Consider the following 12,799-nt stretch of genomic DNA (forward strand, 5'->3'; position numbering starts at 1 on the left):
TTCTCATCCACTCACGTAGCCTATTTGTATACTTTGCTGACTCTTTGAGGGCAATTTCCCCGGAAACAGGTGGGTTTGTTTGCTTGTAGGAAGTTGAATCCCCTAAAAGTGATGCGAGGTGGGGATCCCAACGTCATCCCATATTCGCTGGGATGGGATTGACAGTGAGTGAGGATACGGCTTTGATCTTTTGGATAAGTCATTAAGGTACACATAAGACCAATTTAAAACTATCTTATGTCTCAATTCAGGATTTCCCAGTCAGTCCACCTGGTTCCAGTGCTGTTAACAAGGATCACCAAGGCATGTGCACAACAGAAAGAGCTACTTCAGTGAAACTGACTAACTCAAAACTCTTCAGTGAAGCTGAAGAGCTCCAGCCATTTCCATGGATGTAAAAGCTGGGTTACTAAGTATGTTCAAGTCTGAAATAGACAAGAGTTTTAATCAGTAAGAGAATGAAAGGTTATGGGATAAGGCACGAAAGTGGAGTTGAGGATTATCACATCAGATCAATTCTCTATCCATGCTACTACTTTACCCTTAAATGCCATGCATCTTTATCTTATGCAGCAACCTTTTGTGTGGCACCTTGTCAAAGGCTTTCTGGAAATCCAGATATACCACATCCATTGGCTCCCCGTTATCTACCGCGCTGGTAATGTCCTCAAAAAATTCCACTAAATTAGTCAGGCACGACCTGGCCTTTATGAACCCATGCTGCGTCAATAGCTGATCTGGTTGCGGTCTCAATTCCACTTTCCTGCCAACCCTCCATAACCCTTGGCTCCCTTGAATATCGAAAATCTGTCTCACTTGCCTTGAATAAATTCAATGACCCAGACTTCATCGTTGTGCTCTTCAGTTTAAGGTCTTAGACTTTAAAAATAATTTTTCCATGCCCGAGCGCCCAGTGTCTACCACTGAACCACTACCAACACAATCTAAGGAAAGCTGACGGCAGCCCACTGTATTATATTTATTCTTTACTTTAATGGGTACAGCTAGTTTATTTGAAATGTCTCGGAAATCAAGAAATATACAGACTGGAGGTTCATGAGCAGTATGTCTGAGATGCAGAACCAAAGCAACCAGTCTCTGTCCATTCTTTCCAAGTTTGGATAATACCATAGAGGAAAATCAGTCTGACACTGTTATGATAATTAAAATGTGATGTTCATGGTCTTTCTTAATCATACCAATGTTACTGAAGCAGTCAATGGTTGCAGATTTTCTTTCTCATGTGCATCCTGAAGTTGTTTTCTCAAATGCTCCAACTCTTTGCTCTGGTGATCCAGGAGAACCTTCTGTAACTTCAATTCCTGTTGAATCCTTTCCATGTTTTTCTGACAAAAGAAAAATGCATCCAATAATTTAATCAAAAGGCCCTGACACCAGGTAGTTTCTGAAAGAGGTAAAATTTGTGATGAGTAGTCAGTCTCCTTTGATGGAAAATAGATTCTTGGAAATTTACAGGACTGATTTTGGTTGGGTGGAAATCAAAATAAACTCTGGACTGCCAAGTGTAGAGAGGTAGCATCTCACACTACCACTAGAATTATTATGTGTGACCATACCACAAGATATCTGGCGCATACTGAATTATAGAACCTTACAACACAAAAGGAGGCCATCAGGCTCAACATGCCTATGCTGTTAATGTAGTCTCACATCCCAGCTATTTCCCCATATACGTGAATGTTACCGATTTGCAAGTTATACCTTTTAAAATTTCATATGCAGTCTGCTTCCATCTCCCTTTCAGATAGGAAATTTCAGGTTTTAACAATGCTCTGTGTGAAAAAAATTCTAATTTCCCTCTCCTTGCTTTGCTAATTTTATGATCTCTGGTTATTTCTTTAAATATAAATTTACAGTACCCAATTCATTTTTTTTTCCAATTAAGGGGCAATTTAGCATGGTCAATCAACCTATCCTACACATCTTTTGGATTGTGGGAACCATTGCGCCATCATGCTGCCCGCTTGATCTCTTGGTTATTAAATCAGTCAGCTGAGGAAAGATTCTCCCTCTATAAAAATCTCCTATAATGCTATTAGGTCTCCCCTTAACCTGTCCTGCTACAAAGGGGAAAAATACTAAGCTTCTCCAATCTCTTCATATAATTCATGGTATCTTTTTGGAAAACAGGTTGGTGAATCCTTGGAATTATCCACCCCTCCCTCATTGACTGTTTCTAAGGCTGGGATATACCAATTTTTGGTCTGTCATGGAAGTTAGGAATATGTAGGGCCGGCAGGAAAGTGGAGTTGAAGTTCAAGATCATCTATAGAACCATACAGTACAAAAGAGGCCCTTCGGCCCCATCATGTCTGCACCAACAAAACTACACTCAATCTACATTAATCCTACTTCCCAGTACTTTAAATGTTATGACATTTCAAGTGCTCATCCATGTAGATTTTAAAGGTTGTTTCCTGCCTCTACCACCCTGCTAGTTGTGCATTCCAGACTTCCTGCACCCTCCAAGTAAAATAAACATTCCCTCAAGTCCCCTCTAAAGCCCTTGCCCTCACCTTAAAATTAAGGTAAAAACCCACCTGCAAGGTTCAGGTGCCGATCGTCTTGCTTATAGATGTCCCAACTTCCTTCAAAATGGTCCCAGTGATCCAGGAAATAAAAATCTTCCCTCCTGCACCAACCCTTGAGCCACGCATGCATTTGCCACAATCTTCTATTTCTGTACTCACTAGCACGTGGCACTGGGAATAACCCAGAGATTGCAACATTTGAGGTCCTGATTTTTAATTGGCTGCTTAGACCATAAGACTATAAGACATATGAGCAGATTTAGGCCACTTGGCCCATCGAGTCTGCTCCACCATTCAATCATGGCTGATTTAGAAATAAAACGGATATATCAGAAAGCATATTCGGAAGAGGAATCTGAGAGTATACCAGAGTGTTATTACTGTAACAGTGATGTCTTGATGAGGAAATGGAGACCTGTACATATGCAGGCGGATGAAAAGTGGGCAGAAGTTCATCACGTAGTATTGCCGGTAGGGTATATAAAGGAGGTGTTGTGAGTTGCACAGGAGGTACCAGTGGGAGGTTATTTGGAAATCAGGAAAACTCAAGACAAAATCCAGAAACATTTTTATTGGCCTGGACTACATAAAGATGTAGTTAAATTTTGTCAATCATGTCACACATGTCAAGTGATAGGGAAACCTCAAGCAGTGATAAAACCAGCACCCTTAATACCCATTCCAGCATTTGAGGAACCTTTTACGAGGGTCCTAATCGTTGGTGTCGGACCGCTTCCAAAAACAAAAAGTGGGAATCAATATCTTTTTTTTTTAAATTTATTTTTATTTTTATAAATTTAGATTAGCCAATTATTTTTTCTAATTAAGGGGCAATTTAGCGTGGCCAATCCACCTACTCTGCACATTTTTGGGTTGTGGGGGCGAAACCCACGCAGACACGGGGAGAATGTGCAAACTCCACACGGACAGTGACCCAGAGCCGGGATCGAACCTGGGACCTCAGCGCCGTGAGGCGGTTGTGCTAACCACTAGGCCACCGTGCTGTCCTGGAATCAATATCTTTTGACTATAATGGATGTGTCTACTAGGTTTCCAGAGGCCATTCCAGTACGTAATATTACAGCTAAAAGGACTGTGGAGGAGTTACTTAAATTCTTTACTAGATATGGACTACCCACAGAAATTCAATCGGATCAAGGATCAAATTTTACTTTAAAGTTATTCAAAGAAGAAGGATAGTTTAGGAATAAAACAATTTAAATCTACTGCGTACCATCCAGAATCGCAGGGAGCGTTAGAAAGGTGGCATCAGACATTAAAGACAAAGTTGAGGGCGTATTGTCAAGATTATCCAGAGGATTGGGATAAAGGAATTCCATTCGTATTGTTTGCAATTAGGGATGCACCTAATGAGTCTACCAAATTTAGTCCTTTTGTAATTTTTGCTCATGAGGTAAGAGGACCACTTAAATTGATTAAGGAAAAATTGGTGGGGAGAAATCGGAAATTACACTATTGGATTACGTGTCGAATTTTAGGGAACGATTAAATAGAGCAGGTGAATTGGCTAGACAACATTTTAAAGTTGCACAAAATGTGATGAAACGGGTAGCGGACAAGAAATCAAAGTTCGTAGTTTTGTCAGTGGGGATAAAGTTTTCGTGTTGTTACCAGTGATAGGTGAGCTTTTAAAAGCTAGGTTTTGTGGACCGTATCAGATAGAAAGGAAATTAAGTGAGGTGAATTATGTGGTTAAAAACACCAGATAGAAGGAAGACTCACCGAGTGTGTCATGTGAATATGCTTAAAAGGTACTTTGAAAGGGAAGGAGAGAAAAAGGACGTTTTAATGATTCTAACTCAAAGTGACGAACCAAATCCAGATGACTGTGAATTTGACATACCTCAAATTAAATTGGAAAATGAGGATGTTCTTAAAAATTGGGATGAATTGTTAAGTTACCTTCCAGAGGAAAAACAAACTGACCTGAAAGAGTTACTGATATCACATGGGCAAGTTTGTAGAGGTAAATTGGGAAGTACTAAAATGGCTATACATGATGTCGATGTGGGAAATGCCGTTCCTATCAAACAACATCCATATAGACTTAATCCTTTAAAATTGACACAGGTTAACAGAGATTGAGAGTATGCTGAAAATTGGCATAATTGAAGTGGGTTCCAGCCAGTGGAGCTCACCCATAGTGATTGTACCTAAACCAGACGGTACCCAACGGTTGTGTGTGGGCTATCGAAAGGTGAATGCAGTTACAAGAACTGACTCTTACTCTATCCCACGTTTGAAGGATTGCATTGAGAAAGTGGGACAATCTGCTTTTATTTCCAACTTCCAGACGTGGAAAGAACATTTAAAACATCGTATGGAGTTCTTCGATTGACTTCAGGAGGCGGGTTTGGTGATGAACCTAGCCGAAAGTGAATTTGGAGTAGCCAGAATTACTTTCCTTGAGGAATTTCCAATACCCTCAATACGAAGGGAAATAATGCGATCTCTTAGCATGAATGAATTTGATCGAACCTTTGTGCAACAGTTTTGTGGCGTGATTACTCCACTGATGGACTTGCTAAAGAAACATCAAAAATTTCAATGGACAGCGGACTTTCAACAGGCATGTGACTGCCTAAAAGCTGTGATAACCGATGCTCCTGTATTGGAGAATTGCAAGGGACTCTGTGATCAGATTGAACTGAAGTATCTAACTTTAAAGAGAACTGCCGAGGCGTAGAGGAATGGATGGATCGTGCAGAGACTTTCTTGTTCAAAGAGACTGTCAATCGAGAAGGTTTTCGGTTGGAGGAAGAAGAACAAAGAAAAATGGACTATATTATTATACCGGTTTGAGTGTGTTTTATTTTATGAAACGAAAAAGTATATTTACTGTGTACATTTCTTAGTGGATGGTGCAAAAGTGAAAAATGAAACCATCTTGAAGTTGATGGTTTATTTCTTTTTCTTCGTGGGAGGTGTCATGTGAGATTACCTTTAAGAAATGGATGTTTAAGCAATGTACCTTTAAGAAATAGTGCCGCTCAGATTACTGAAGTGATGTCAGAGGGGGGAGCTGAGCTGAGATCACTTCTGCTTTTAGTTTCTGTTTGAGAAAGCAGCTGAAAAGTGCCTGGCTGGTTTGCTGTGAGCTGTTTTGAAAGGAGAAAGCCAGTTTGGAGGAAAATAGCTTGGGTGTGTCTGTGTTTTGCAGGGAGCTGAATTTGCTGTGATCTCTGCCATGAAAGGCTGTCTCTGAATCATTTGGGTGATTTAAACTCATAATAGTAATGTATTTAATCTGATATGTTTCTGTTTAAAGGTGTTAAGTCTTTTGGAGGTTTGAAGGAACATTTTGAGGGATTATTTAGTGTTGTATTATTTTCGGGGTTATCTTTGAAGGGGTGTTAATGGATCCAATGTTTATTTAAGAAAGTTAAATTGAATTCATGGAATAAACATTGTTTTGTGTTTAAAAACCCACGTGTCCACAATTGTAGTACCACACCTGGAGAACACGCCGTGTGCTGGAAAAGCAACAATCCATTAAAGGGAGAGGTTGTTTGAACTCCATGATACATTTTGGGGTTCTGAAAACGCCGCTCCCATAACAACAGTGCCTTCAGTACCTTCTACCAGACCATTAATGCATATTGTAAAACGTTGTGGTCCCAGCACAGACCCCTGAGGCACACCACTATTCACCGGCTGCCATCCTGAATAAGACCCCTTTATCCCCACTCTCTGCCTTCTGCCAGTCAGCCAATCCTCTATTCATGCCAGGATCTTACCCTGAACACCATGAGCTCTTAACGTATTTAACAGTCTCCTATGCGGCACCTTGTCAAGGCCTTCTAGAAATCTAAATAAATCACATCCACTGGTTCTCTTTTGTCTAACATGCTTGTTACCTCCTCAAAGAACTCTAACAGATTTGTCAGACATGACCTCCCTTTGACAAAGCCATGCTGACTCAGTCCTATTTTACCATGCACTTCCAAGTGCTTCGCGATCTCATCTTTAATAACAGACTCTAAAATCTTACCAATGACTGAAGTCAGGCTAACTGGCTTATAATTTCCCGTCTTCTGCCTGCCTCCCTCCATTCTTAAACAGTGGTGTTACATTAGCCACCTTCCAGTTCTCTGGAACCCTTCCTGCCTCCAGTGATTCCTGAAAGATCATCACTAATGCCTCCACAATTTCCTCAGCTATCCCTTTTAGGACCATGGTGTGTAGTCCATCCGGTCCAGGTGACTTATCCACCTTCAGATCTTTCAGTTTCCCCAGAACCTTCTCCTTAGTAATGGTCACTGCACTCACCTCTGCCCCCTGGTTCTCCTGGAGCTCTGGCATCCCAATGGTGTCTTCCACCGTGAAGACTGATGCAAGGTAACTATTCAGTTCATCTGCCATTTCTTTGTTTCCTATTATTACTTCTCCAGCCACATTTTCTAGTGGTCCAATGTCTATTTTTGCCTCTCTCTTACCTTTTATATATTGAAAAAAATTCTTCCTATCTTCCTTTATATGACTAGCTAATTTGCACTCATATTTCATCTTCTCCCCCCTTATTGCTTTTTTAGTTGTCCTCCACTCACTTTTAAAGGCTTCCCATCCTCTGGTTTCCCACTAATCCTCGCCACTTTGTATGCTTTTTCTTTAGCCTTTATGCTGTCCTTGACATCCCTCATCAGCCATGGATGCCTTGTCCTCTGCTTAGCATGTTTCCTCCTCCTTAGGATGAATTTCTGTTGTACCTCCCTAATAACCCCCAAAAATTCCTGCCATTGCTGTTCCACTGTCTTTCCTGCTCAGCTCCTTTTCCAATCAACTCTGGCCAGCTCCTTCCTCATGTCTTTGTAGTTGCCCTTATTTAATTGTAATACCGTTACATCTGATTGCAGCTTCTCCCACTCAAACTGCAGGGTAAATTCTATCATATTGTGGTCACTGTTCCCTAAAGGTTCCTTCACCTTAAATTCCCTAATCAAGTCTGCCTCATTACACATCACCAAATCCAGAATTGCCTGTTCGCTAGTAGGTTCTGTCACAAGCTGCTCCAAAAAAACATCTCTTAGACATTCCACAAATTCCCTTTCTTGAGATTGTCATGTGAGAGTACCTGTAAGAAATGGGTGTTTATAAATGGGTGTGTATATAAGTATCTGTAATGAGAGTACCTTTAAGAAATGGGTGTTTATCAGTGATGTCAGTGAGTGGGTGGAGCTGGGCTGTCTGTCAGCTTTTTACTTTCGTTTTAAGCTGTTTGCTGCAGGGTGTGTTTTAGTTTCGTTTTAGAGCTGGATAGCTGCATTCACAGCCAGATGGTGTATTATAGTCTCTCTCTGTAATTTAAAGAAATCAATCCTTTGGTGTTTTAAAACTAATTACTGCTCTCAGTAGTGACTTTAACCTGATGTGGGTCTATTGAAATGTTTTGTTTTAAGTCTTATGGATGTTAAAAGGGAAGTAAGAATTACTTAGTGTTGTATTCTTTGGGGGTTGTATTTGAATTAATAGTTGCTGAGATGTTCACTGTACATTTTAAAAAGGTTAACTTGAGTTCATAGAATAAACATTGTTTTGCTTTGAAAAATACTTTTCCATTTCTGCTGTACCACACCTGTAGAGTGGGCCGTGTGCTCCCCATACCACAATCTAGTAAAAGTTGTGGGTCAGGTGAACTCCATGATACATTTTGGAGTTCTCTAAACCCTGGCCCATAACAGGATCCACTACCAACCTGATTTTTCCAGTCCACCTCCATAGTGAAGTCTTCCATGATTATTGTACTATTGCCTTTTTTACATGCCTTTTCTATCTCCTGATTTATTTTCTGCCCCAAATCCTGACTACTGCTAGGGGGCCTGTACGTAACTCCTGTCAGGGTCTTTTTACCGTTGCGATTCCTCAACTCTATCCACATAGATTCTATGCCTTCTGATTCTATATCCCTCCTTGCTATCAATTTAACTTCATCCCTTACTAAGAATGCAACCCCGCCCCCTTTGCCCATTTGCCTGTCCTTTTGATAGGACATATATCCTTAGATATTTAGATCCCATCCCTGATCCCCTTGCAGCCACGTCTCTGTTGTGCCCACAACATCGTACCGGCCAATTTCAATGTGCGGAACAAGCTCATTTACCTTGTTCCGTATTCTGCGCGCATTTAGGTACAGCGCCCTCAATCCTGCATTGGCCACCTCCCTTTTCACACTCTCCTTAGTCACTGTACTCTGTACTATGGCCCTTTTTGATTTTTGACTATGGCTTCTCTGCTTAGCTCCCTGAATTCTTGATACAAGACCTCTGCCTTTATTCTACCTATATCATTAGAACTAACATGTACGACAACCTCTGACTTATCACCACCCCACTTTAGGATGCCCTGTAGCCACTCAATGATATCCCGGAAGCTGTCCCAGGAAGGCAACGCACAGCTTTGGAGCCACATATGCTGCCGCAAAAATGCCTATCTGTTCCCCTAACTAATAAATTCCCTGTCACTATCATTCCTTCTTCCTCCTCTCCTGTACAGTCAAGCTGCTTGTGGTGCCAGAAGCCTGGCTCTGACTGCACACCCTTGTGGAACCAGCACCCTCATCAGCTTCCAAGATGGAAAACCAACTTGAGAGGTGGACCCCAGGGGACTCCGACACTAACTGTTGTTTCTTTTGGACCGCCTGGTGGTCACCCTTCTTTCCTCCAGTGCCTTGAGCTGGGGAATGGTCATCTCTCTAAATGTGCTATCTGCGTAACTCTAGCCTCGCAGATTCGCCACAGTGTCTTCAGCCACTGCTCAAACTCCGAAATCAGGACCTCAAGTTTCTGCTATGGGCATACTGAATGGTGGAGCAGGCTTGACGAGCCTTATGGTCTACCACTGCACTGTCTCTGTGTTGTTGTGGTAATCTTAGGCTGTCACTATAGTAGTATAAGTGTCTGACACAAATAGCGTTACTGTGGGACTGAGTACAGTACCGCCAACACAGTGATGTAAAAAAGCACATGACCAGGTTCAGTGTGGTGTTGCGTGGAGAGATTTATAGACCTAAGCATGAGGATAGCTCCTAACTTGTACCCTTTACTTTGGAAGTAGCTCTAGTAGTTAATAAAGTCTTACAGTTAACCTACAAGAGACTAAGGAGATTTCTTTAAGAGATACTGTTCTGAAACTAATAGCCTCCTAAAAGCCACTAGTAAAAGAACATGTCAGAGGTTTAAAATATCCTTTTCCAAAATCTTTCCTTGTGGAATTTGTCATTTATCCCTTTTCTTGGCCACACAATGCTAGTTAATGATGATCAAAAATTTCCTCCAAGTAAATCTTGGGGAGACAAAGCCAGTGGGCGCAATTCTCCGCCCCCCACGACGGGTCGGAGAATAGCGGGAGGGCCTTCCCGACATTTTTCCCGCCCTCCCGCTATTCTCCCCCCCCCCCCCCCCCCCCTCCGCCCAACTCCCGACACGAATCGCTGCCGCCGTTTTTTTACGGCCGGCAGCGATTCACAGCTGATAGATGGGCCGAAGTTCCAGCCCTTTACGCTGTTTTTACGAACGGCAAACACACCTGGTCTGGCCGTTCGTAAAAACGGCGGGAACAACTCGCTTTTTATAACCATGGCACCGATTGGCACGGCAGTACCACGGCCGTGCCAAGGGTGCCATGGGCCCGCGATCGGTGGGCACCGATCGCGGACAGCGGGCCCGATGCCCGCGCACTATTTCTCCTTCCGCCGCCCCGCAGTATCCATTCGCGGGGCGGCTGAGGGGCATCCCGGCCCGCGCATGCGCGGGTTTCGCGCAAATACGCGATGACGTCATCCGTGCATGCGCGGGTTGGAGTCTTCCACTCCGCGCATGCGCGGCTGACGTCATATGACGCGTCAGCCGGCGCTAACTCCGGCAAGCGGGCTTAACGAAATTCGTTAAGCCTGTGATGCCGGAGCTTACGGCATCGGGCTGCTAGCCCCGACCGGGGACCAGAATCGGTTCCCGGTCGGGAAGGGGCGCGTTTTGGGAGAATCGCGCCCAGTGTTTTTGGTTTCCGTTCCAAACTCTGTTCCCCAACTACCGACTCCATCCCTCTCCCTTGCAACAGTTTAAGATCAATCCAGTTTGTTCGATGTTACATTTGACCAAAAGATGGGCTTCCAACCTCAGAGCCATCCCATCAGTAAGAATGCCTATTTCCACCTTGAAAACATTGCCTGAATTTGCCCCTGTTTCAACTCATCAGCTACTGAAACCCTTTCATGCCTTCGTTACCACTATTCCAAAGCACGTCCAGTTGGTCTCCCACATTCTGTAAATGTCCCCTCTGTAAACTTGAGGATCCAAAACACTGGTGCCCGTGTCTTAAACTCACACCAATTCTTACACCCCTATCACTCCTTTGACTACTGATATGCAGTGGCTCCCAGCCAAGCAAATGGCTCTATTTTAAAATTCTCAACCTTGAAATCCCTCCAGGGCCTCACTGCTCCCTGTCTCTGTCATCTCCTAAAACCCTCACAACCCTCTGAGATATCTATGCTCCTCTACCTCTGACCTCTTATGCATCCCAGATTTTATTGCTCCACCAATTGGTGGCCATGTCTTCAGATGCCTAAGTCCTAAGCTCTGGAATACCCCCCTTATATTGCCTTCCTCCTCTGTGGCATTCCTTAAAACCTCCCTCTCTGATGAATCTTTATCTGGCCTAATATCTTTTTATGTGTTACAGTGTCATGCTGTTTTACAATTTTCCTGCGGAGAATCTTGAGGGTTCTAGTGATGAGTCATTAGACTCAAAACATAGAGGGCGATTAATCAGTCTGCGATCACCCTCAGGGAGAACTGTTCCACGGTAGATAGTCCAGAGCGGATCGCATTGCCCAATTCCAACCCACTCCGGTGATATCACGAGGTTCACGCCAACAAAGGGTGGGTGGGTGCCTCATTTAAATGTATTTTAATATTATTAACGGGCCTCCCTGCCACATGATCCCATCTCACTAAATATTCATATTGTTGGCGAGGGTTACAACAGTTTGACGAAATGAGAACAGTCAAGGGGATCCCTCCGGGGTGCAAAGTTAAGTATTGCGCCAGGGGGGAGAGGAGCAGACTGTGGTCTGACACTTCGCCTAGCACAGGTTGGCAAATGCCACTCTGGCAATGTCAACCTGTGCTGAAGGAGTAATTTCCATGAATGTGTGGTGTGGGGAAGAGATATACTTAGGACCTTGCAGGACCGGCGGCGGGGGGGAAATAGACACTGAGCTTGGAGAAAGCCAGCAATACTTCCACAATGGTGGGGGTTGGACGGGGAGTCCCCGATGATTGTCCAAGGAGGAACTCCTGATATCACCGTGGTGGGGGTTGAGGGCTGTTCTGATCGGGGCACCCCAATCTCTGGAGCCAGGTGCCAGCCGATCAGGCCTAGCCCTACCAGAGTGAAAGTGTAAATCTAGCATACTCACATTTTTATATAAGATTCAAAATCTGGAGTGAAAACTGGTCTATGAAACTGTGCACCCAATTTCAAACTTTAGCATGCTGGTGACGTGGTGCCTTGAAAAATTAACCTGGTAAAGTAGGTGTTAATAAAAACACCAGGCTTTTGTTAATAGCACAAACTGGAACTGTCAGACATTACCCGAAATGGGATTCCTTCTGGTTCACGGATACACCAGGGCTCATAAACAGAGCCCAAATGTTCCCATCACTTTAATTTCTAACTTTCTGCCTGTGTGTAACTTCCAGCTGACATTGTCCTTCCTCTCAAAATGTGATTAAGACGTTTCCATTTGCAAAAATAACATTAGGCATTTGCCCTTACCACACCATCGAGACCTGCCAAAGTAAACCTTTGCCCCCAGTTTGATGCAGTTCTCCTGCAAAGACTGGGGGGTTTGCCACTAGTCAGCCAGGGCCAAAGATGCATCCCATATGTTAGGCCCATCTTTCTCCTCTGGATATGTGCCTCAAATAAAGGAGGGAATCTAATCTGGTTGAAAATCTCAGAAGTGGTGGAACAGCACGAAAAGAATTTTCTGCCACATTTTGTGGGAGTGACATGAGGTAGCTGGCATTACTTCAGCAATCTTGGCCAAGTTCTTACATGCAATTATCTTTTCCCCTCATAATTGAAAACATTAACATTTTATCTGACTTTGCTGTTTTAGGCATGAGGTAATGAAACACATGTGTATTGTAGGATGATAGAAATTCATTAAAATCAAGGAAGTGCCCTGAAAAATCCATCTAATCCTTATCCAGACTCAGATGTTA

The 12,799-nt window shown here is 43.2% G+C and overlaps 1 protein-coding gene across 1 annotated transcript in view; it reads right to left on the reverse strand.

Annotated features, from left to right (window-relative positions):
• LOC119970422 (golgin subfamily A member 4-like) overlaps window positions 1–12,799 on the reverse strand; it is a 529,556-nt gene that overhangs the window by 434,034 nt on the left and 82,723 nt on the right. The window contains exon 9 of the mRNA XM_038805016.1: window positions 1,200–1,346. Coding sequence (XP_038660944.1) covers window positions 1,200–1,346 — 147 coding nt within the window. The remainder of the gene's footprint in view (window positions 1–1,199; window positions 1,347–12,799) is intronic.

The sequence above is a fragment of the Scyliorhinus canicula genome, chromosome 8 (genome assembly GCF_902713615.1).
Source record: "Scyliorhinus canicula chromosome 8, sScyCan1.1, whole genome shotgun sequence".
Classification (NCBI taxonomy): Eukaryota; Metazoa; Chordata; class Chondrichthyes; order Carcharhiniformes; family Scyliorhinidae; genus Scyliorhinus; species Scyliorhinus canicula.